The 27,562-nt window shown below is 36.2% G+C and overlaps 1 protein-coding gene and 1 long non-coding RNA gene across 2 annotated transcripts in view; both read right to left on the bottom strand.

Annotated features, from left to right (window-relative positions):
- Positions 1-27,562, bottom strand: part of LOC126372897 (uncharacterized) — a 78,957-nt gene that overhangs the window by 29,738 nt on the left and 21,657 nt on the right. The window lies entirely within an intron of this gene.
- Positions 493-14,818, bottom strand: LOC126372867 (methanethiol oxidase). Its single transcript, XM_050018785.1, has 11 exons — positions 14,704-14,818; positions 10,903-11,054; positions 8,578-8,763; positions 6,619-6,778; positions 5,901-6,009; positions 5,093-5,290; positions 4,656-4,753; positions 4,051-4,235; positions 3,543-3,692; positions 1,343-1,461; positions 493-710 (listed from the first exon to the last, which is right to left on the bottom strand). Exons 1-11 carry the CDS (start codon positions 14,711-14,713, stop codon positions 662-664), a joined length of 1,416 nt encoding a protein of 471 aa, XP_049874742.1. The 5' UTR covers positions 14,714-14,818; the 3' UTR covers positions 493-661.

Here is a 27,562-nt window from a genome sequence, read left to right as displayed (position 1 = left end):
ACACTACAGTATTTATTATTTCAACAACATTTGTTAACGACAAACAGACTACCTTTAGAGGTCAAATAAATGCACGATTATTGCTAAAATAAACACCATCCGACTGATTTGAGATCTAAAAATAGAGAAATATAGCTAATTACGACGAATCTCGAAATAGTTTTAGAATTTTATGAGCGTAACTTTTTTTTCCCTTAAATACCGAATTATTTAGGACATAGTCTACTTCCTTTATTTTTGTAATAAAGTGCGGTATTCTCTATTCTAAAAGTAACGTCTTAAAAAAACAAATACGCATGTCCGGGAAAACAAGTATGTAATGTAAAGATAACAAACAAAGGGTGCTTATATAACACACGCCTATAATCCATATCGAGGTGGACAAATCTTCGGGTTGAACATGAATAGAAATAAAAAACTATTTATTTTCAAATTTCATTTAAATAGTAAATCACTTATTATACTATCATTTTATTAAGTAAAACAACATAGTTGATATGACATTATTATTTTTATTTATTAATACGCCTTATTCGATATTTGTACAAAAATGATTCGTATTTTGCTTGATATTTATTAAAATACAAATGAAACATTTTAAAGGTAGTTATTATGCTTACGGATACAAAAATATTTTGGCACTGTAGCACTGTTCGATATTTTAGTCTTCAGCCAACCAAATATCCGAAGTGCAATCTCCACCGGGGTATCTGAAATTGCAAAAATAATGATTAAGTATATTAGAGAGTTTCTACTTCTCACTGTCCTGAACAATCTATAGAGACGTCTATTCCCAGCAGTGGCAGGTGGGCATTCTAGGCTAGTATTTAACGCATATACCTATTCTGTACACGGGTAAAAAAAGTATATTACTAGCTTTTTACCCGCGATTTCGCGCGTGGTCTTTCACTGAGTAAGCGCGTTCTTGAAAAATAACATTCTTAAAATTAATTTTATTCATTTCAATAATTAATTCGAATGTAATTTTTCAAAAAGGCGTTAACGTGGTTCCTCTATAAAGCGATGATGTACTCCTTGACTCTTGAGTTTTACTGCATATCAGAGAAGTCTGACACAGCGCGGTTAAGACGTGAAAAAGTAAAAGATACCCAAAGTTGTTCTTATCGTGTGGGTTGTGAGGTGGAATACCAACCTCATCAATCCTGGTGTCAGGGTTACTATTGAGCCGCCAAAAGCCCCTGACTTGGCTCATGTAACGACTACTTACTTACCAGTAAGTAGTAACCGGGACAAACCACGGATCATCTTACTTATTCATTAATTCTTTCTTTGCAATAAACTTATTATAATTATTAAATACACATATGTATTTGCCGCTTACCTCATCTCATGTGGCAGCACGGGGCCATCAGGCTCATCGCCGAAATGCACCAAAAAGTTCTCATCTAACTTCATGCCTCCATTCTCTGTGTCGATATCCAGTTTCACTATCCATCCGCCCTAGGGAAAACAAAATGAAAGGTAAATAAAATAACAAATTGAAAGAGGTTAAATAATTGTAACATAACATAATATAGCATGACGTCTACCCCCAAAGGGGCAGTCATATTATGTGTATATGGTAAACCACTCCTCATCACTGTTTAAGACTTAGAGGGCGAGCCTATTGCCATTAACCGGGCTCAAATCCTGAAAACCACGTATCAATTATCTACTTATAATCTGAAAATGAATTTAAACTCATTAACTCGAATCCAGTCGTCTAGAGCCCGTGCCGGATTCGAACCCGTCACCTAATGAAAATCTCACGTTCTCCAAACAGGCTATCACGGAGCTAACAGTGAGTTTATGTATCAAACATATAACTTTACCTATTGACCTCTGACAGCAAGAGAAAGACAACAGAAATAGTTCTCCTTAGATCTATATAATAGCCTCTGACTTAGATCGTTAAATAAATTCCGCATAATCAATATAGAGCTACCATTGTCCTTTGAAACAAAGGCCTTGAACCCGGCCTTTGGATAGTAACACGTCCGATAGTAATCGATCGGCAGTTAATATTGTAATAGTTCTATAGCGCCGAAGTTTCTCGAGGACTACGCAAAATACACAAAAAACAAAGTCCTATAAAATCCACGGCTCATCGAAAAATAATTGCAGCCAAGTCCTTTTAGTTTTCGTTTCTAGCCTCCGGCTCGGCGACCGCGATGTGCTAGGAATCCCTAAGCAGCGAACACAATACAGACTCGAAAAAATATAAACAGTATATCAACTCTCGTAAAGAGAAAATTACATTGTATCATTTTTATACTAGACAAAGTAAGTAATATGAATATTTTACTCGAACCACTACCCTAGTTCACATGCTAAACTATGATAGCTATTTGTACCACAAATCCGGCGTATCTTTATAAATAATTCAGTTGGCTCAGGTGACATAGGATCTCGTAAAATACACAACGGAAGCCTTGGTCTGGATAAACAAAGAAAAATGCATAAATAGAGGGAGACCGAAGGTTTGATGTATAGTATAAGTGGTGTTTATTGCGGTCTGTTGGGGTCCCGTGATCCCGTCACAGTGTCCCGTAATAAAATACTTTGTACGACGAGCTGGTCGGCAGGTGTATTCCCAACCGGCAAATCCCAAATCGGCAATCTGCTCGATAATTGAAGTAGTTACAAACATCAGCACGTTATGTTCAGAAAGTACCTAAACAGGTATCTGCAAAGTGTTTTGGAGAGTATCGACTTATTTTCTTCCGTTGCATAGTTTTATGCTAACAATACGTGATATTTTGCTCTCTCGTAAATCTGGCAAAGAACGCCCTAGATAAACTGAGTAAATTATGTTTTTATTTTTATAAATTAAAGTAATATTCGCAGAATCTTAAAGTTATTTTTTCCAATAAGGAAACAAATAGTTTCAAAGTTACAATTTATTATTTATGTAGGCATTTTTGTTTCTTTTTGTTTTTAATTTTCTAACTTATTCATGCCCGGTTACGTAACTTGTCTGTTGTGAATGACCTAGCTCAGAGGTCTGTGATGTTTAATAAAGTGCGGAAATTCTGCATTTTTCTGTGTGGGGACGTATTTTATGGGGGATAGTAAACATTTCTGCCAGTAGCGGCAATAAAACATAGCCTACACAGGGATATTTCGAAACTGTTTCCAACTTTATATAACTGTACACTCGATATACAATCACTTTCAGTTACTGTTTCAAGCTTAAATGTTATTACACTTGTTCTCAAACGTTTTCTCACATTTTTAAGAAGGCCTTGACCCTTCTCAGAAGGCTTTGTTTCAAGAAAATTTAATTTGTAAATTTTGTCGCCTCGGTTGCTATGCCGCAGCTAATTACCACTTTCGTCATTCCGTGTTTTTCATTTTCTTTTGCATTTCTTTTAGGTCGTAAAGTTTATTTAATACCGTGTTGAGACTCGGAAGTGTTTTTGACAGTTTTTAATATTTCGAAGATCAAAAAATGTAATAATATAATTTATAACACAAAAGAATTTTCGTTTTTTGGGGTTATTAATTTTTCTATATTCAAATCACTAAATTTTATAACTTACCCCAGTAGCCATCTTAGAATAGAATTGTTTATCCCACGGAGAATAAAGTGACGATGACACGTAGAGACGTTTACCATCCAAAGAGAGCTGCAGCATTTGTGGGCTTCCATGCAAACGTTTTCCTTTGACCACCACTGGTTTGAGCGGACCCTGTGTCACAAAAGGTAAACATCAACTTCTCTATAAAATAAACAAATATTAAGTGAATTTGTTGAAGGTCAATGAAAACCAATGACATTGCGAGTAACATTGATAAGTCCGAACACAACAACTACTTTATCACTGCTTAAAATAAGTCGAGAGTGCCGGAGATAAACTAATTTAAACAAACATAAATTCTACCCAGTAGCTAAACGCTAAATGAAATAACATCGGGGAAATGTCTGAAAGTAATTTAGCAAACAACAAAAGCCACGAACAGAAATGAAAAGAATGACACAGCAGTAATATTATTGTGTGGAGTCATGAAGCATTAATTTAATAGGAGTTAGGTAACGGGGGGACTTACCTCTGCCTCCTTGTCTTCAACAACTTGAAGGTCGTTCTCTATAATTTGACCTCCAAGCTGAACTTTGCTTGTCAGTTTAGGATGTGCAGGGTCACTAATGTCATATTGCCTCACGTCCCCGTGAAGCCAACAGGTGAAGTACAAGTATTTGTCGTCCAAAGACAAAAGGATGTCGGACATTAAACCTAGGGGAAAAAGTTAATAGAACTGTCATGTCACGGACGAAGAATAGCATTGAAGCTTAACACAAAGCCACATAATTTATGAAAGGGGAACAAAGAAATTAGACTATTAGCAACGATTACGGGTTAATTGAATTTTATAGTTACAAAATAATTAGATCTTCAATTCGTGTAAGTTCTCTTGTTTATGAAAAGATTGAATAACGCTTTACAGTAATGTTTAAATCAGTATGTTGGGCAATATTTGTTAGCAAAGCTTATATGGTTTTGGCTTTCTAGATATTGCACAATACGTATGGATCACGTTCAGCAAAATCTTTGCCATTTTGCGAGAATGTGTAGTCCGAAACAAAGAGCGTTTCTCGTCTCGACCTAAAGTTAATACAGGATAAATAAGGTAAAAACAAACAAAGTACGAGTTACCGTTAAGCTCGGATTGTACGCCATCTTTGGAAACTTTTTTCGCCGGCACATCGATGACTTTATCGGTTTTCCATGTTCCATCAGCTGTTTTATAGAACCTGAGTTAAAGAGAAAATTTGGATGTAGTATGAATTGCATAATGAAATAAGAAAGTAACGGATACCAAATTTTAACTGTTTCATTGATTTTAACTGTTTCAGAGCAAGACATCTTACGTCATGTTTTTATCCTTCATCCTTATCTTATGTCATATTTATTTATTGATAATGGTACGGAATATGAAGGAGACGCTGTCCCTGATATTATGTCCTGTAGGATGTGACGTCATAAGTCACAAAGATTACGCCACGTGATTCGTCGCGATGCTATATCGAAACAACCAGTGTAGCAAGTTTTATCTACGTCCTAAGCCGCATCAGCCCTTACAAATCGCCTACCTGTAAACATTAGCCTCAACAGCACACCCAACAAATCCTTGCGCGGCTTTTGGATCGTGGAGAAATCTGATTTCGAGGGGCGCGCAGCCTTCGTGACCCAAATCTATGACTTGTTGCAACTCCCTGGTCGACCATTTGTAAACGTTGAGTGAGGTACCGTAACGCTCAGGGTTTTTGACGTCATCTGGATGGAAACCGCTGGAAAAAATATGGAATATAAGTTGCACGCTCCGATGTTAAACTTTTGTTACCACTGCTTTATTTCTACCAGGCTGGTCAATTTAAAGAAACCTGCGATCTCTAATATTTTTAAGTAGTCATTGGTATGAGATGTATATTTGGCTTATCCTCAATCATGAATGACCGGCGTTGACCTGTAATGATCTTATCTACTTATATAAGAAAAAAAAATATGAATTTATAAAAAATGTACGTTGGGCAAACTACATACCTATATCAGAGATCAGATTCATTTATTGAACATAATTATCATAGATAAACTTGTTGAAGGTCAATTGTTGAAGGGCGGATGAGACGTTCGTTATGTAAAAATTGACGATTCAAAGTGTAACTATGTTACCTACTGAATAAAGATAGAACAGAGAATTTGAATTTAACATCTTGGAATCAGGTTAGTCATTTCGCTAGGTTTTATGGCTGAGAAGAAGAAATGACAAGAAACTGTATTTAAACGTGGCATTAGCTCTCACAATACTTATAATCTACGTTACGTCAAAGTTACGTCACTCTAGCAAGCTATAGGTTCGACCTACCTTCGAAAAAAAGTAATAATAATAAAAGTACTCACGTCTTGAAATATTTAGGAGTACCCCACTCCGTAGAGACCATGACGTCATGATAGGGCTGGTACCAAAAATCGTAACCGAATTTAGCAACTTTGCCCTTCGTCCAAGTCCCTGTAATGAATTAGTGATTGGAACAAATGTCGGGAATTATTTCCAATTGGCTTGAATAATGTTATCCGCTTCATCGTAGATAATCATGATAAATGAAGTTCATATCGATCTCTACAGAAAGAATGGACCAGTCTTTCATTTTTCTTATGAAATTGGCCATGACAAAAAAGTAAAAAAGATAAACGAAATAAATGTTACACGATTTATTAATAAGTCGGTTGTTCTGATCAGGGTCTATTTTCTTTCGTATTTTCTTTTAGTTACTTTCTTCAGGAAAATGCAGTGTTTACAAGTATGAAAATGCTTTCGAAATTGAGTCTTTAATGGAATAGCTTTGGACACAATGTTTTAAATGACCTTGTTTACAATACATTTACAATGTCAAACAAGTTCGATTTCCAATCATCCATACACGTACACATGTATTAAGGTATTACGTTTTTACTTTCAACGTCCAATAAACGACAACACTCAGTACTTCAAAAAAAAATTGTATGTCACATCAACAAAGTTTTTTATCCACATAACTTATGCAATTTCCCAGAAAAATCTGTTTCAAGCAAGGGTCGTATATTGGGAAATCTTTCATCCTTATGCGTAAGGTCTCACCTGTCACTTTCAAAGTCTTTGCATCGATGAGCACAAAATCTCCTTTGCCGTTTTCATCCTTATCTCCCATAGTGGAGATCATGATTTCGCCGGTTGCCAGGCAGTGAGCGGTGTGAGGGAAGCTGCAGTTGAATGACCTCATCTCGGCCCCGTCTATTACCTGGTAATGATATTTTCGACGCAATGAAGCCAAGATAAGGGAGCTATTTTCCCGCTAAATAGAGTAAGTTTGGATACGTGAGAGATTAGGGAGTAGACCGTGAACGTGTAGGAACTTTCGAGATTGCTTTGACACGGTCTAGAAAAGAAAACTCGTTAAACTTTATTGAATTGGGAAGCGTCTTGTATTCGCGTCTGTGGTGGCATGATACTCCATGATGCTATAAATTTTGGTAGAAATTGCTGTTCTGTTCAGTATCATAATGTGGGTTAGAGTGCTGAACAAATTTTATGTTTTCTCTTTACTTCCAGTCTAGCAGAAAACTTAATAATTATATATTAAGATTAAAATTTCAAATTGGAAATATACAACATTGATTAAATCATGTATACAAAGACCAAGAACCACAACGTAATTTAAATATTTTGCGAAATTTTCACTTGAAGAAACCTAGTGGTGTATCCAGAGTAGGTGATTCAAGAGTTAGAATGTTCGGAGTTTGACGACAGATTCCAGATGAGTTCGGAACTAGCGCGATTCACTTCCAAACTATTTGCTGCTCCAGCGATAATTATAAAGCCGAAGTTGGCCAATCACCGGTTCGCGTTATTAAATTTTGTTCCTAGTAAAATATAATATTTTTTGTCATATTATTAGTTCCTTTATATATAAATATTTGGCCTGTTGTCTTAAATTTTGTGCCGGGTGAGAGCCCTCAGCGCTCCCCATTTGTCCGGCCAAGTAATTAATGCCATCTGCGGCAAAACTACAATACGTCACGTCAAAAAAATATATTCGTTGGTTATAAAGCATTATTGACTTTGAACTGTTTAAGAGAAATATTTACCGATTCTGTGTAGCGAAAACACCATCATAAAAAAGTAAAAAAAAAGACAGATTTTAAATACTTAAACAGTGAGAAAGGAACTGTGAAAATATTGTCCCAAGAAAAGCAACGACAAAGTAAAATAACTTAAAGCTTGCCTCTTGTATTTTTATAATAAAATATTTTCTTACACCGTTTTCCTTCCTTTGATGAAGTCTGTTCGTCGAAAAAATATTACCTGAACCAATACTCGGGCGTCGCGTTCAGAATTCTTAACGAGTCTCTTAATTTATATTTCAAAAACATTTCATTTTAATTTGGGAACTATGCAAATATCCTGATCGTTGAAGTTCTAAGATCTCAATAACAAACTTATGGGGCCGCGCTCTAGGGGTAAATTCAAAGCATAAAAAGCGAGGAATTAAAAAACTTTGCTGAACTGTTGACATAAAAATTCAGTTTTACGAGTTTGCTTCCAAACAAGATTCGACTTGCACCAGCGAATTTCTACCCTCACGTCCAACTTTATAAGGCCACAACTACATTTTTAATGACACAAGAGAATTGTTTGTTCTTCAATCTTGTGCGAATATCGTAACTTCTGAAGTTGAGTGGTAAGTATGTTCAAAATACTTTACTTGTTTTTTGACACCTACTTTGTTGTTTACGTATTGTTTATGTTTAAATTCTGTATTGAAGATGTATTGTATTTGTTGCAATATTGTATGGGATTTCAGGTAAAAAAATATGTTTGCAATGAGGGTAAGTATCGGTTAGCCATTTACGATCTTGGAATGTGAATTATGTGACTTTAAAGCAAAAAGTCACATACAGCATAAAGGAACGATGAAAATGTGAAGAGAGAAATAAAAAATAAGTACAAATTAATAAAGGCTATTTCATCAGCTTTCGTGCAGCAATGGCAAACGTCCAAAATAGCCCCAACAAAACAAAAAGTCTCAGTGGCCCTTACCTTATGAAGCTTCGGCTTCCTAGGGTCAGTTCCGACATCGATGGCAAAGATGTTGCAGGAGTGCAGTGAAGGCAGTATGAGGAGGTCTCTCTTCAACTCCTTGTTGTCATGGCAACTAGAGCAAACATTCCACCCGCTGTGATGGATCTCATCGCCAACACTTCCCACGTGAGTACGCCAGATCACCTTTTGCAAATAAGGTCTTTTTAAAACTTTCTTGAAGAACGTAGATTCTTTATTCTTTTACCTCAATAGAGGTAATCCTTACATCTAAAAATAACATTATATGACTTTTAATTTAGAAACCTATCAACAACTTTGTTAATAAATTTGACGGTATGAATTCGTCTCAATTAGACAGATAAGTTAAAACGATATTTAATTTATTGGTTTTAGCTTTTTAAACATTAATGATCTCTGACAAGTGTTCAATAAAACTATTTTATTGAGATTGATGAGTTATAAAATAAGACTGCCTTCATCAGTTTAATGTCTCAGGACAGGTGGTATCTGACCTAACTGAAGGTCAGACAAGTAGTCGCTTCTGCACAAAACCGGACCTGTCAAATCTTCAGGTTAGATAAGCGGACCCTGTGAGTACGGGATAAAGCTAGGGAGATGGTGACCTCGTCGTCCAAGTAAATTATAAAGTGTATAGTGAGTTATACAGTGAGTTTTTTTAAACATTTATTGTTTCAAAACATTATTAATATGACGTCGATAAACCCCAAGAGGTTTTGTCCCCACACCATGCCCATAACACGTATAAACGTTGTATATAAAGCTGTATACAATTTATAATATTTTTCTTTTATAAGTTTTTTAAAGGCTACGTGGCGTATTGCATTAATTCATTTTGTTTATCGCTGACTATGTTTTGTTGAGTTGAGTTGTTATTATGTATAAAGAACTTTTAAAAACAAAAACAAACCAGGTTGTACCGGGTGAGAGCCCTCAGCGTTCCCCATTTATCCTGCCAAGTATTTAATGCCATCTGCGGCGAATTACGGTCACGTGAAGAAAAATGAAAAGGTAATCCACTTCACAGCCCACACGATAGACGAAGAAGACACAGCAAGACCTCATAATCCCTTAACAAATACCTCCGCAGTCTACTCAACTAGAACATACCATCGATTACTCCCTACGTAGCTGTCTGACGTAATTTAAAACTATTATCTAGCTTGTTCCATTCCCGGAGGCTTTAGTGAATCCTAGCAACAAATCTTCGGCTACTATATTACATTCCTCTTGTTAATTTAGTTCCTAGCCTTGCTCTAGCAAAGTATACAATAATACTTTCTGGTGGGGTACAGAAATCCTGGGGATTAGTTGAACGTTATTGCGTTCTGCCAACACTGTGTTCCTACAAGCGTTAGTGTATACAGACTTAGACTAGAGAATTTATTTGCATCATTGTATTTGCAAGGTTCTGCAGAAAAACAAAACAGACGTACTTTGTTAGTGGAATGCTCATAAATAAATTAAGATCCAGCAAAATAATGGCTATACACAGTGTATTAATATTCAGATCTCATAATTTGATTCTTATGTAAATAAACACATAACCGGCAGCATTAATATCTAATATTAAAAGACCCAATCAAGATCCAATTTAATGAAGTTTTCCCGGAATATCCCTATCTTATTCTATCGTGTAGGTTGTGAGGTGAATACCCAACTTCATCAACCCTGGTGTCAGGGTTATTATTGAGCCGCCAAAGGCCCCTGAAATGGCTCATGTAACGACTACATATTTACATCAGTAAGTAGTAACCGGGATCAACGGCTTAACTTGCCTTCCGAATCACGGATCATCTTACTTTTTGGACAATCGGGTACTTACTGTTACCAATGTAATTATTACCAATCTGTTTATATGTCGTAGACAACTAGCTCTCTAAATAAAATCTTAATAAGTCTTAATAAAAATATAGTGCAACGGTAAAAGTTAGTGCCAAAAAATATTTGAATTTAGCTGTGCCTCGAGCAGATTAAAAACGTACATTATTCGCATGATCCCCTATTGTATGAACGGCCTAATTATGTGCTAACCAGTTTATTAAATGATGTATTAGACGATAGGGTTGAATATTATTCAGGCCGTTAGTTAAATGACACAATAAGAAACCTAGGTTGTTACTTAAATGGCGAATTAAGCTTTTTGGCTGCGACATATGCACTAAGTACGAATACAAATAAATATAAGTACGCCGCGTAAATAACTTTTTCTCTGTTATCAACTGTCATTGTAAACTTGCTAAGGAAACTTCATTCAATACACATCCTAGTTTATTAATGATACGGAAACTACTTGAAACAAACCTGGGAATAAGTAGGCGACTTGGGATCTACGTCTATCGTAGCCAGATAATCCTGCTTCGTCTTATCCGGTTGAACGCAGACCACGTACAGAAGTTGTTCTCTTGGTCCATTCCTGAACGCGGCCATCGGAGAGGCGTACCCTGGACCCTTGCCTGCAAAAACACTCTTGATGAATCGCCTAAAATAAATACAATTAGTCTGTCAACTTCAAAATTCGTTTCGGCTTTATAGTTGCCAACTAATAAAAGTGACTTCCAAAACCGTCAGACCTTATTAATGCTCAACAGTGAGATAATGCAATTAGTGTTCTATACAGCTGAACTGTAAAACTCAATTAAAATGAATCTGTTCAAAAGGCTAGTAATTTATACAGATTTTTTTAGGTAAAAACTAGGCAAACTAAGTAATATTTCAAAATGCTTTATGTAAGTATCTATTAATATCTACGAACGTCCAAATACCTACAATCCAATCTAATCAACGAACCAGAAAACATCCTAAACCAACAACAAAATCATACAAAATTCCATTAATATTTCCCTTCGAACCAATATTCGGCTGAAGACACTCAATTTTCTCCCCGAAATAAAATTCCCTATCAAAAAAATAGAACTGTCACTCTCAATAAATAGGCGATAGGCATCAAAACATTATTTTTCCGTTGCACAAACGAGGGTTGGGTAGAGGGACGTGTCTCCCCTAGCAATTTTAGTAATCACGACAGGTACTTTTTCAGCTAGTCCCGTGGTTTCTATTCTCTTACAATGTGGAATGAGGGACTTCATAAATGATTTTGGTTAGAAAGGCCGCATATAAATGACTCCTTTGTTCAAGGTAATCCCATCAATGGCCCATTGTTTGTTTTGGCGTACGCATTCTATAACTTTCCTCGCTTAATTGGTGGAAGTATCAGATGGCGTTTTTAACGGCAGCCTCAAGAGAAATTATAGGCCCAAAAGTGTGTAAGTACTGTTTTTGTTTAGTACAAATTACGGAACGAAATGAGGTTATGATTTTTTGTATGCGTAATTTTTTGGTATTAACTTATCTCTATATTTTACGGATACAAATGCGGTTAACTAAATCTACTAACATTTACGGCAAGTAAAAAAGTTCCAACAGTATCTCAACCTGACAAAAGCAAAGTCAAATGTGCTCAAATAACAAAAAATGTTTGCCCTATTTTTGCAACTCCCAACTATCTTAACAATCTCACTCCAGGGAACTTCTTAAAGATTCATTTTAAAAAGAAGTTTTATCTAAACAGTAAGATTAAAGTCTGTAGGGCGTGTTTGAGCAGTTTCTTTTGAGACGCGACGAGTGAGACGCTTTGAAGTCTCGCCTCCGGGCTGGCATGATAAATTGCAAGGGGCATGATGTGTCTGACACTTTTTTCACACCCTGACCTTTTGCCGTCTCCTTTATTTCGCTTATCACGTGACACGGACGAATAAGCTCCTAACAGACCTGACAAATAGGGACGGTTTCACATGATGCGTATCATTTCGATCCTATTCTTGTATCTGCACCGAAAATCTTTTGGGGATAGGCTGCAAATGGCAAGCCTTGATGCTTAAACGCTTTCTATAGAATTCGTGAAGGGGTGGGATGATAATGTAATGTAAGTGTGAGTGTGCATTTACTTGACATTTTAACTTATAGAAAGTAAAAGTGCTTTAGAGACGAGTGAAAGTGATATTTCAGGACATAAATAAAGTACGCACTATGCGTTATACGGATAAGGTTTTTACTTCATAAAAAGTAGGTACCTATCAAAAATATAAATCTTTTTATTTTTAAATAAGTGATCACAAAAAGAGAAAACCTTTAGATCGAAAAAAAAATCTGGTTCGGGAGCCATATTTTTTTTCGATTTAAATATTCTCTTTGTGAGTTTCCCTAAGCACGGGTAAGTGCTGTAAAAAACAAAAATCATTAAGTGATCACAAAGTTGCAGAAGATTTGCTGGCTAGTAAGTAGAATGATTTCTTGATACACTGTTCTCTTTGTTAGTAAAACACTTTGACTGATGTTAACATTGTACGTACACACTACGAGCCAGTAGAAATACCTATAGTAGTGTAACATCTGGTTGGTAAATTAATATTGTTCTTACTGCAAAACCATTAAGTTCAAAATAATTTAGCCAAGTTCTTGACTTTAACTGTTCTAGAATATTGGCAATATGTTTTTAAACTCTACAAAGAAACACACCAGTTTTATGTTCCTGTAAATAAACAGTTGTTTAATGAATAATGAGAACATAGAAATACGATGTTACGCTTTTTGTTTGAATTAAATATTTTAAGGATAAAAAATACACTAAGACTTTGCCGCATGATGGTAGTGGATAGATAAGACAGATAGGTAAGTTAAACCCTTTTGTGAGATTGGCTTTTCGGACATTGCAGACTTCGGAAAGCACGTCATGTCGAGGTTTTTCTTGCAACTTTTTTTCCCCGTCTGCAGAAGAGAAGCTGCAGTACTTTTAGGCATATGGGACGTTCGTTATGTAAAGAACTAAAAGGATGACGATTCAAACTGTTAACTTTTTTACCAACCGAATAAAGATATTTTAAATTTGAATTTGGTAACGGTTACTACCTACTGTAAGAGAAGAAAAAGAAAAGAAAAGACAACATGATTGAACACTAAGACACGAAAGATTTATTTAAAATATCATAATTACAAGGGAAGCTACAAGGAAAGAGAGGAAGGGGAGGACCAAGAAGAGCTTACATGGAACAGGTCAAAGAGAACGTTGTGTCTTAAAAGGTGAAAGATTTGGCTTTTGATAGTCAAGAATGGAGAATGCTACACCGACAAGAGCGTGACTCTTAAATTAGTCATGACTACCTACTGTACCAATTCTCAAATAGTCATTGCATGAGCCATGTCAGGGGCCTATAGACGAAAAAATATTATAATATAATAAAGTCGTTAATATTATCAGAAATACACACTACGTTGCATCATTATTAAGTGTATACTTGTTTACGTCTACTCTCATAGACATTAAATTAGTATGCTGTACGCTTGGACTAAGTGTTTATACAGTAAAATTAGTATTAGCCTCATGCATGAACAGGTTATAAGAAGTTCTTTATTGCGTCTAGTGGTATAATAACATCTTTAACAAGAAAATTGTCTGGTAATTTTGATCGTTTACCAGTTTGTGGATTTCGTAAGGTACAATATGTCATTGAAAATATGCTCGATAGATTTGCTACCTTATTCTATAGCATCTATCCGACCACTTTTGAACCGTTTTTGGTGACTGTTTTTTTTAAAGAATATGATGTTACTACGGCGGAATGACGAACAAAATCAATGTTCGAAAACTTATTTACGAAAAATATTGTTTGACTTTGAATACTTTGATCGTAACAGGTATCAACGATTATATTAAAAAAAAAAAACTCAGATATTGATACGTGCTTCCCGGGAACTGTTACTATCACGACGAATGATAACTAAAATGAAAATGCAATCGTAATATTTTATCTGAAGTAGGTACCTATTTATAGAATTGTGGAATTGTAATACATAAAATGATTGTATGAAAAAATGTTTTGAATGTAATAAATAAATAACAAATTATATTTTACCAATAAAACATAAATTTGAAGCGAAAATTATATTTGGTTTTAATTTCATTAATTATTGTTCGACACTGAATTCGCAAGTCAAAACCTCAACTGATTTAAGAACAAACTCTACCTGAATAATCTACCTTATAATTATATACACAGCTACCTACTTATGTCTATTTTCTATTAAAATAAGGCAAAAAATACTCACAGCAAGACATTTTGAATAAAATAATCCAACTGATGCGACTATATGCCGGTCGATAACAACACTAACTAAGCGTCTCATGTAAACAAACTCGTCATACGTCGCGCACTCGTTTGACAAGTTTTGTACTGTCAGCAAAAATAAATGTTCCTTTTTTAAAACGTTTAGTTTTTAAATTAAATATTTCATTTACAAAACGATTAAAGAATCTGAAGGGAGGGTAATTCTGTTTAACTCGCTAGGAAATAAGCTTTTATGTACCTAGTTTCTTTAGGTATATTAAAATACAGATGGTTCATGTTACGGCTATAGCTTTCAGTATTCAATATGTAGATATTTCAGTAGATATTCAAAGCTACTAATGATTCATGTTTTCGATAAGAATGGTATGATATTACAATCGTTATTAAGAACAATTTAAAAATTTATTCCCTTTAAAAAAATAGTTTGCTTTTGTTGCTGACGCTACATACAGTAGTAGGTACCTAATAGATAACAGTAATGGTTGTTAACTTTTTATGTTGGACTCGTCGATATATGTACTTATATTATCTCCTCTAATTTTGTCTGATGAATCAGGAGTCAGGAGAAGCAAAAATATATAAAGAATATGGTAACTTGTTTATCATCCGGAGCATATAGTTAAAGATATGTCTCTTTAAAAAAAAAACTTCTTGCGCGATAAGTTGGTACCCATATTTCCAAACGATTCTTCATAGGTATTCATTTTATATGACTAATACCAATTGTGCGCGAAAATTGTCTTCTTGATGTAATCATCGTATCGACGAGTAAAATAAGTAGACAAAATCAGATAATACTTGCATTTAATTAATTGTTTTATCTATATTTTAACTGTATTTGTGTTGATCTCATTACAAATATCTGATTAATGATAAGCGTACGTGTTTAATATCATTACGAGCCGGAGATAAAAACAAATTGTCGTTTCCTTTACAAAATACGCGAGCAATAATGTCATTCAGCGTGCGTCGCGTCGTTAAGACTCGAGAAAGGCGAAGATATACTACTGCACAATAAAATTGTAGCTGAAGGAATAAGACAGACACATGGTACATACGTGATCGTGGAACTAGCTCGCCTCCAGTCAACTGCACAAAACGTAATACGACTTAAAATACGATTATTGTCAGTTCAATATATTTCAAAGTCTTTCGCGTACAAATATTTATAGGGTAACTTTACTAATACGTCTATCGTCTAAACAAAAGTTTTCTCCGTTCCACTTTATGTCTGTGCGAGTGGCTGTCCTGCATTATCCGACGCAGACTCGAGTGCTGGTGGAATTCGTGTCGTATTGAAATGTGCCTGCTTATATTTTTGAATAGAATATGCCACAATGCTTTATCCTTATTCTTCCACAATAAATCTGCAGTCTTCTCCTTAATCCTACGCATATTTTCCTCCAGTCTCCTAGCTTTTATTTCCATTTGTATGAGAGAACGGGTCGTATTTGTCAACAGCCGGTACAGGTATTCTTTTCTTCGCGTTTTCTTCGGCTCCCGGGCGGTCGCATTTGTCATCGGCTCGTATTCAGTGTTGTTCTCGTACTCTTGTATTTCTTCCCATGTTGCTTGCGATTGTTTACTTTTTGTTCGCAGGAGTATTCCGGCGAGGATAACGGCTGACGCGAAGGAGAGTATCATGAATAACTTGGCGTGGTGGTAGAGGGGTTTTGTTATAAAATTCATGTCAGAAACGGTTTGTGGTGCATTTCCGAGTTATGGAGTGAGGTTAGGGTGGGTGTACATGTTTTGGTCGCGAGTGTTTCGAGCAACAAGTCACGTGGCCGGCGGGCGTGAGCGCGCCCTCTCGCGGCGTCGTCGCAAACGGCACTGAGTGAAAACACGCCCGGTGCGCGCCCCACGAATTTCCCCAATGACTTTTCCTCTTGGATGTGGGAAGGTGTTTATTTGGATGTGACGGTCGAATGGACATCGAATTTATTCGCGGGGGAGCGCTGAAACAGCAAAATGCTTTCTAAAAACACTATAAAGGAAATGAAACAATGACTGTCCCAGAGTAGTCTCGTACGTATTCGTAGTCATACACACATACATAAGATCACGCCTATTTCCCAGTGGGGTAGGTAGAGACCACGGAATTCCACTTAGAAGCATAACAACAACAAGTGGGTAAACGGGTGAATAAATTAGTTACTTTAGTAATAAATAATTGAGTTACAGAAATTTCAACAAGTAAATACTTGCTTCTAAAAATTACCAAGCACATATTGTATAGCGTTTCAAGATTCACTTGTAAATGACGTGGGTGGAAGCTTATTAATAAATAATACTTCAATTAACCTGAAACGCTGTTTCTGCCCGACATGAAATGTGCATCTCCCAGCAACGTTTCATTTTACGGAGTTTTTCCATACTTTTTCCGTCCCTTGAAAGGTAAATACATTAATATTAAGTAGTAAAAAGCCGCCCCTAATTTTCTTTGCTCCGTGTAGAGGTGCGTAAGTGGCGGGGGAGTCGTGTTCGCTACCTTTCCCAACTTAATGTACTTCTAAGTCTCTGTCACTGGTATTGTTTATTTCCGCATAGACCCAAGACATTAAGTCTTTCTTCATGGACAAAAGCAGAAGTTTTTTTTTATTAAATTATTAGTTATTAATGAATTCTCGGCATGTCATGGGAGCAAGCTAAAAATATCTAAGATAATTAGACTATTGCTAAGCACGCAAATACACACACACACGCACACACACACACACACACACACACACACACACACACACACACACACTCACACACACACACACACACACACACACACAAGCACTCGCACACAAACACGCACATACAATATCTCTTATGTTTTTAAAATGTTTGTCTTATGTATCATCAAATCTCATCTTTTCTAATTTGTGTTATATAAACATAATATAAGTAGCTATAGACACTAATCATTCGAGGGGGGTGAGGGAGCCTGGGGTTCTGTACTACAAGCTAACGCTTCTCACAGACCCCAGTCTCTCTCACCAACAACTGCATCTTAATCTTGTTTTATTGTTAATTACCAATTATCGTGTTGATGTGAGAGTAATAAACATATTTTTTTATATTATATTATATTATTGTTACCTCTAAAATCTCGAGGAGTGGAAATCTGTTGTTTGAGATCTACAACTCAGCGGGAGATAAAAGGATTGGAAGAAGATAACAAGAAGAGTTAATGCTGTTGAATAGGTAAAATTGAAATAATGTTATAATTTGTTTGTATTATATTTGCGTTGCGAATACTAAAATACTTACTATATTCTACAGAAAACAGTACAAAAATTAAATTTAAAGGTGACTTTATTATATATTAAGAAGTGTTTTGAGAGTAAAAAAAGCGAAGGTGTGTTGTCAGATCGGAGTAAGTGGAATTTCATGGTCTCAGCCTACCGCAACGAGATATATGCGTGATCTTATTTTATGTAGGTTTTGAATTAGTTACGCTAAATATTAAGCCTATTCTGTAAGATTGGCACAGATTTATGTGCTAAGTATTTAGCCGAATACAGCGAAACATAAAGGAGGTTATTTACCATACATAGTTATATATTTTGCTGTAGCTACTTTCGGTCCCAAAACCTAATATAAGTTCAAATTTGAATTAAGACACCTGCAGACAGATCGCGATACGATTCAGCATTCGATACCCGAGCTAAACCCAAATAATTATGTCCAATGAGCTAGAGAGTTCGATAACGCGAAAACAAAGGAAAATCTGCAAGAGCGATTCCACAATATATAATTTTAATAAAATCAGCACCCCAGCTCCATTGATTCTGTTGTCTCAGACCAGCTGCCAACTGTAGATAAGCGACCCCTTCTTTTAAGTTCCTTGTCTTAAATTGATTTTCGACGGTCAGTGACCCCATAAAATATTTAACAGCAACCTCTATAAAAGACGTTACAAGTTTACCGAAGAGTCGATAAAAGTATCGATTGCGGACTTATTTTACCGCAAAAATGGGAGCATCTAGAAGTATGTCCCACCTATAAGATAGAACGATATTTTACTTAAGTTTGTTGCGGATGCGGAGTACTTCTTGGATATAATTATTTACTAGCTGACTACTTTAAGGCAATCAGTCGACACGATCATACCGTAGTCTGCACACTTCATACAAAATCTTGTTTTTCCGTGTGCCTCCTTATCCCGAGCGTACGAAGGAGACATACATTCTCCCTTACTCCTCAACAGCTTATAGTTTAGACAGACTAAAGTGGCTGCTACCGGGAGGATACGGTAAATCCAGTTCGCTCCATGGTCGCTGTTAGCGACGAGCTCACCAAGTAGAAATATTTTGTAATTTGCAAAACTAGTAACATGTTCAAATGTATTTGCTATTTTTAAATGTGCAGGCGCTTATGTAATTTTTTTGCTGGCATGAGTGCAATTTGCATTTGTTTTAAAATCACCTTCGTTTTTCTGGGATGCTTTTCGTCTGCCGCGATCCACGACGAATCACGTACCAGCGCGTTAATTTCCAAAAAAAAAAGTAACGTGTGCCTTTAGCAATAAATATTCGTGTTAAATTCGAGTGTTTTGACTGTGCTTCACCCAGAAAACCCGCTGCGAGCACTCGAAAGCCCACAGTCGTATTGGGGCAAAATCTATCCAATACAAGGTGTTAGTGACATCGTAACGAAAACTTTGAGGGATGATTCAGGCCATGATTCTGAGTTGATATCAAGTGGATTTTTTCCGTCGCAAAAGTATGGAACGGAAAATAAAAAAAAACTTACATCAATTTTCTGACAGGAAAATCCACCTGATATCAACTCAGAATCATGGTCTGAATCATCCCGCTCAGTATTTGTTACGATGTCACTGCCACCAGTATTTATCACCTACAGTTTATTCTATGACTTCTGGTGACCAGACCATTGGCTTAAATCATCAGATTGGGTTTAAATCATCTATTTAACAATATCTCCATTTAATTTCAATGTCAACTTTAAGAATATCGGATTCATAGTTGGAAATCTTTAATTTTATAAAAATAATAATAAATGAAACACTTATATACACTACATAAGGGTCTGGCATGAGGATAGAAAAACATTCCAAAAGACGTGGTCGTAAAGCATAATCACATATGCATATGCATGCACAGATTGTCATATACATCGCAGATTTCTTTTAGTATGACATAATTTACATATTATCTCCCTCTCTACAGCATATTGAGAGAGTTGGAAACGTCAAGGGACTTCATTTTATGTACGAGATTTCAATATCCCCATCTTTATCAGCACTGAATGTCAATGCACCCGGGTTTATACACAGAACATACAAGTTTCCACGGTTAAAAGAAGCTATAAAGAAATGAGCTTGCATTTTCGACTAGATTTCTCGTATGAGAAAGACAGTGCTCTGCAACTTAGATACTACATACTTACATTATTGTAGTCGCCTTTGGTTTTGGTTTTAAACAATTAACTCTGCCCCAAATTCGAATCGGAATTCTATAGTCTCTGCTTACCCCGGTGGGAAATAGGCGTGAGTTTATGTATGTATGTATATAAGTATGTAACTCGGCCTCAGGAGGGTGGCAGAGTCATCTTCTCTGCCCTCTACTGGGGCAATTCCTGTTCGGCGCGTCCTTGCCGCGGGGATGGGCGCCTCTTATTCCAGTAGACCGGAGTGGGATGTTGGCTAAGTTCGGAGTAGCGGCCCAGGCCTTCGGGATATGACGTAAAAACCTTGCCCAGGGATACGGGTGAAGACCTCAACGGTTGCAGAGGCGAGATGCGAGCCATAGGTACGGCAAAGCAAGACAGAAAGAGCAAGTCACAGGGACTGTAACCTGCAACCTTACAGAGGGCAGCTGTAACTGTCAGTACTATTCAGAGGCGGGAGACAGAAGTCCTAATACGGGTTTGAAATAGACTACTCTACTACAAAGTACTGCGGGGTGGAAGGCAAGAGGAAAACCCCTGCCCTATTTTTCCCTAAAAAGTAGCATGGATAATGCTATACCTACAAGAGCGTGGCTCTTAAATTATTGACTAATGATGACATACTGTTAGAGAAAAAATATTCAATCGACCTAATCTGATAGACGATTGATTGTAAAATGTTATCTTTATCGAAATATAATCGCTAATTGAACTGAACTGGTCCTTCAGCATCGTAATACATGTAGTAGAGTGAAGTATGCATGAAGTGGAACACAATACGATAAAGGAAAGATGGATCACGTGGAGAAGGCAATGGGGAAGAGGATATATGGTGGAGAGTAACTGTGTGTGCGCGGAGCAATTTTGCACTTATTTTCATTATTGAAAATAATGAATAATTAATAAATAAAAAAAAATATTTTTTTTTTATGCAAAATAAATTTAAATAACGTGTTTGTCGAAATACTTTTGATTTTGGAAGCCCGGTTCCACATCCTAATGGGGAGGGCCAGTAATCAAAGACGACTTGCAACTGTTGATACGCAGTACTAAGATGGATATGTTAAACTTCATGGTGACAAATTTCAAATTTCAAAAATATTTTTATTCAGTAGGTAACATAGTTACACTTTGAATCGTCGATTTTTACATAACGAACGTCTCATCTGCCTAAAACTACTGCAGCTTCTCACAACCTGTATACCCGGGGAAAAGAAGCTGCAAGAAAAACCTCGGACAAGGAATCAGTCTATCGCCCATAACAATTGTCCATCATATTAGAAAGGACACTATCCACTCCCCCCTTCCCCTTCCAATGTCGGAGTTTGTTACACATGTTCTATGTGTATTAATAATGTTTATTTGGCCAGTCAATCAAATAAGTTATCTTAATACATTACTAATTACAAAGGAATTGCTTTGAGGAAAACCATTGTCCATATTAATAAAAAGGTTATACAGGCAGGGAAATTTTGCTATTTTCGTCAATCTTCAGGCCGCCAATATATCCACGTGTCGGGTTGATAACGTACTTGTGGTAGGGGCGTGGTTTAGGCGGTACATTTACGAAAATAAATCTTTAGATAGTCATCATCTCCTTAGCGTTTTCCCGTTTTCACAGGGTCCGCTTACCTTACCTGAAGAAATCCTTGTCATTCTGTCTGACCTTTCAACCTGCGGAGGGAAAACCTACCCAATACAGGTTAGGTCACATACCTCCGAAACTCGTTTTCCGGGAATTTGGGTTTGCTCAGCACTATGTTTTCCTTGACCGCTGAACACGTGATAATAATTTATTATCGAAACATGAATTACAAACCCAAATCTGTTTACAAGTTATCAGCTCGGCCATAATAGTTGTACTCCATTACTACAATATCAAAAATAAAATTCTAAATTTTTTTTCAGCAAAACATTTTTATAATATACGTGTGGTATTGACACTATAAACAAGTAACTATCTCAAAAACATTTCCTTTTATTATTTCTAAAAAGTGATTTGCTTCAACAAAATGTGTCTGGGAAGTTTTCATGAGCTAAGTGATGAAGTAAAACACGGTTTACGGAGAATTTATAGAGCCTTAACAAAAGTTCAGTTTTAAATCGAATGGAGCTCTTTTATTGGTCATAAACAGCCTATAGACGTCCCACTATAAGACACAGGGTTACTCTTAATTAACCGGAAGGAGGTGCTGAGTATACTCCACCACGCTGCTCCAATGCAGCTTGGTGGACGCGTTTGGGCTAGTAGCCCAGGATGGGATCAAGGGCTAAATATGCCTTTCTTCACGGAAACATCTTACTTTTACGGTATTTTTTTATATTTATTTTATTATCATACACAAATTATTTTATTACAGAGTGTTAGTGACGTCGTAACGAATATTCAGGGGGTAATAATTCAGACCATAATTCTGAGTTAATATCAAGTTGGATTTTCCGTCGCAAAATTATGGGACTGAAATTAATTTAATAAAACCAAAAATTTACATGAATTTTCCGACGGAAAATTCGACTTGATATTATATTAACTCAGAATCATAATCTGAATCATCCCCCTCAGCATTCGTTACGATATTACTAACACCCAAACGTACTAGTACCTGTACGTACTTGTACGTGAGAAAAATTCCACATCAATTAACTCGGAATCATGGTCTGAATCATCTCCCTCAGTATTCGTTAGGATGTCACTACCCTGTGTATATTATGCGTGTACATTACATTTAGTAGGCAAATTTACAGACCTTTTCCATCCATAAGTAAAACTCCAAGGTTGGTTGGTAGGTTCTCTTCAAGGTTGTCTGAGAAAACTTTTAGGTATAAAGCCGCCTTAGTCCACATTATTGTTAAGTTGTTTCTGTAAAATAGTGCTGTGCTCAATAAAGGGTCTATCTATTTCTAGTGTGTTTCTAGCGTTGACACCGATTAGTTCACACTCGAAGGGGGAACTGTAATCGAGTATGTTTTGTCAATTAGGGCTTCGCTCAGGGGCTCTAAATTCCCATTTGCCACGGAGTTGTCTGTGTGGCTATCCTTTTAGAAAGGGGCGGTGGAATTTATAGTTTTCCGGTTAACTCCATTAGCGGTTGATCGATAAACGTGCCCCGTACGTCTGCTTTCAGCGCACCATTATCAAGGGTAATATAAAACATATAAACTTCAATTTTCTTTGGAAAAGTCGCCGTAAATAAATTATTTTACAGCATTAACTTTAGAAAATTGAGTCATAAAAACAGGTTACGGGATTATAAATTAATAATCTGGCCATAATAACTGGAAGACTCATAAGAAACAGATATTTTAAAAAAAGTTAGTACTTTAGTGGTTTCAAAATTGTAGGTACTTAAATGAAAATGAAAATGAGATCGGTGATCAACCTAAGCAAACTTGATGTCAGGGTTGGGAGAGTCAAAAAGAATGAAAGTTCCTAATTGATACGTTTTAAGAAACTAATAATAATTATATTAAATAATATTTTATGTTTTTAAGATAGCAACGTAAGTACAGGCAAGACGGAAAGCATAGAGACTGCTACATCGACAAGAGCGTGGCTCTTAAAGTAGTGATGACTTCGTGTAGGATAATTGTAGAAGGAATCCCCAAAAATGATTATATTACTACCATAAATATCGCTGCTTTATTTAGGTTTAAGTTACCTCCGAAATCACAAAATAAGGCCCTGGGTAATAAGCCCAATTCCCATCTCGGCTAACGCAGCTAAATCTGTCAGGATAAAGACAAAAAATATGGGAATTACAGCTTTGGTAAACGGGAACTGGGACATAATCGAATATACCCCAATTAGGGACAATAGGGTTGGGCACAGCGCTCGCCCGCTAAATCGTTGCCGAGATTATCCCCAGGCGTAAGATACCGTGTTTCCCAACCCTACATTTACGTAAGTATAAATGTATAAGTGTCTTTATTGGTTACGTACACTGTTAACAATTAAACGGTATTTTCAGATGAATTTTGATATAGTAAATGTAATAACTAAAATGAATGGTTCGCGGCCGAGTAGAAAAAAAAACTATAAGTACTTGCTTAATATCAATAAAAATTACTCTATTAAGGGAAAATCATCTCCCTAGCGTTATCCTGTTACAGGGTCCGCTTATTACGGGATCGCATTCAAAATGGTGTAGGCATCATAATAATAGATGTTGTAGATTACTTGGCTTACTGAAAACACAACTTTGTGCTTTAGCTCGTAAAGATTATTTCTTGCACCTTGAAGTTGCCTATTTTTCAATAAAGTACCTCTTCTGTTTGTCTCATTTGTTATGTTTATCTTTGTGCATTTTTTTTTTACATATTTCCTTGCTTTATGGTTTTTCTCCCTTGCATTATCCCGTTTTTCACAGGGTCCGTTTACCTAACCTGAAGATTTAACAGGTCCGGTTTTTTTCAGACTGCCTGTCTGACCTTACAACCCGCGAAGGGATAAAACATAAAAAAAATTAACAATAAAACTCATGTAACGACTACGTACTTACATCAGTTAGTAGTATCCGGGACCAATGGCTTAACGTGCATTCCGAAGCACGGATCGTCTTACTTTCGGACAATCAGGTAACGCACATAATAACGGGTTCTTACCGCGTTTAATAATAACCGCGTAAACTTAAAACAATGTATAATCAGGTGACGGACAAACTAGGGATCACAAAGCGATTTTGTGATATGTCCTCGGGATTCGAACCCAGGACCTCCGGAGCCCAACGCTCAACCACTGAACCACGGAGGCCGTATATAGTCATGAGCTTGTATTGACTTTATAATAGTATCCAACATAAACCAACTCTTGACCTGGTTTTCCAAAACATTTGAGATGGTCTTTACTAAAATTATTTTAAGTACCTGAATTTTCCACCAAAGGTAAAATTTCACCTTTGCGAACCGTAAACATAATACAGCAAATTACCCAAATCATACGGAACATGGAACACTCTACCCTTCAGTGGGACTTGGGCCCTCCAGAACCCTTCCAGGGGTCACATGTTGGGGACTTGATTTATCCCTTTCAAGGGCTCACTTTTAAAGTTCACTAGAACCATCCAAAATTACTTTCTTCACCTTGTAATACAAGTAGGTTGGTGAAAGGTATAAAGTGTTTGAAAATTAAGTAAGGTTACGGCTTACTTGAAATATTGCCTTTGTAGAGATAATGTGGTGAGTTAATTTAAGGAGTAAGTATACGAAATTAATGTGAGCTACATAGCTTATTATTTTCAGACTAAAATTTGAATAAAGTGGAGTATTATGGACTTAAATTTAAGGTATTTGTAGTCTTTTTATTCGAAATGAAGCGTGAATTTCTCTCCCAGGAATTTGTAGTACAACGACCCGTTTCACCCTAGACTAGTTGGCAAACGTCTAATGAATACAAAGAAATTACTTCTTTTAAAGAAAATTCTTAGAAATTATAAATATTAAATTATCGATATAATATATTATATAATTATTACATATTCTTTGAAAATTAGTTATTAAAAGAATCGAGCCTTCTGAGAATAAGATATTTTAAGAAATAATAATTTTAAGAATTGATACCATACCAATTCCTTGCCATTTGAAACTTGGGCCTTTTACGAATATTTATTATGGTTAATTATACTATTAGATGTGACTACTTAACTTAATTAAAATAATAATTATTATTAATGTCCTACTGCATGGCAAAGGTCTCTCTTCCCTTCTTTCACTCCTCCCTGTCACCAGTTTGTGCGTGCCACAGTTTGAAAAATGGTCTAACACGTCGCGCCATCTTTTTCAAAACTAAAAAAAAGTACACTACACTAGTCTTAAGAAAAATAAACTGAGAGTACATATTCACATTTTTGTTCTAAACAAAGACGGCAATGGACGCTGTAAAGTAGTAGATGAGGACTAGAAAAACAAGGAAGTTGCCTCATTACCGGCTAAGAGCTCAAAGTGCGAAGTTCCGGCTTCCTACGCTAGTAAACTTGCAAGCTACAGGAGCTTTCTACTGACTAAAGGCTCCGACACACCAAGAGCAGAATCAGGTTAGAAACAGCGCGGGGCTTTTTCACCGCGCCTCGGCGTTCAGTTATCAATTTAAGTGTAATATTCAACCAATCAATCAATCAATCATTCTTTATTGCACATAACATACATATACATACGAATAAAAATGAGCACAATAGGCGGCCTTATTGCTAAACAGCAATTTCTGCCGGGCAACCTTAGGGTGAAAGAAGTTAATGTTCTCCTAAAACGTTATTTTTATAATATTTGGTTTTGTAATTATACTAAATGTATCTAAACATTTATTGTTACATTCTAATTCGATGACTTTTTTTCGCATGATGAACCGTGTTATCGAGGTGCCGCGCACTGCAGTATTGAGTCCATCGCCCAAATAGATTCACCATTTTGGAATACCGATTTGGTTCTTTGGTCCTCCATAATTGAGTCAGTGATATGTTTCAAAACTGAAATTTAACAATAATAAAAAGAAATATTACTTAAATCATTTAAAAACGTGTAATTAATTAGATAAGTGCTTTATTTATTTCACGGAATACATAATATGTAAGGTTTAATATGTGGAACCAATTTAATTTGATAATACTCGTATAATTAGTATTATAGTAAGTCGTACAAACAAACACTCGGTATTAAAACTGATTATTAAGAGTACTTTTCCACTACTCGTTTAATATACTTAATTGTTATGAAATCCGGGTGCAACCGGTCGTGTGGTTTCGATTATTTGTTTAATATACTGTTTATTAGCTTGTTATACTTCCTGCACATAACAGAGTCGTATGATACCTATAAAGTTCTAAGATGGATAACATCCCACCCTCCCACGCTGAACGTCTAAGTAGCAAATCGCCCGACGCGCGTAACGTCTAATGAGCAACACTCCTAATTAGCAAAACGTCCATGTGGTGGCCACATCACTTGTGTCGCCTAATAAAGCTCTATAATCAATGATTCGAGCGAATATAGTCTTGGGAGGTTGAATAGGCCACATCGAAGTAATTCATCTAAAAAGCAATATTGCAATCTGCCATTTGCGCATACAAAAGTAAGTGCGCAATGCAAACAAAGGTCATATAACAATACTTCTTTTTTAGATGAATTTCTTCGATGTGGCCTTTTGCCCCAGTACTTCTATGACATGGCCGGGGTGAAATACAGCACATCAAAAGCACTAACAGCGTAGGCACGGCGCTCCGCCAGTTTGAAGGCAAGCCTTCGCAGTGAAAGCGCAGTTGATGGAAAAAACAAAGAATTAGTGCGTAAAATTACTAGAAAAATACATCGTTCATCGAGAATATTGCACGAGAATCAAATATGACAGCAATTGTTCAGTTGTAGCGGTTGTAACGCGAACCTGCGTTGGAACTGCTTCTGATTAGTTTCGACCTTCTCCTGCTTTTGGTGTACCAAAGTCTTTAGTT

Source organism: Pectinophora gossypiella, chromosome 14 (assembly GCF_024362695.1).
Source record: "Pectinophora gossypiella chromosome 14, ilPecGoss1.1, whole genome shotgun sequence".
Lineage (NCBI taxonomy): Eukaryota > Metazoa > Arthropoda > Insecta > Lepidoptera > Gelechiidae > Pectinophora > Pectinophora gossypiella.
The sequence above is the reverse complement of the archived record's forward strand: the minus strand, read 5'-3'. Positions and strand labels throughout refer to the sequence as shown.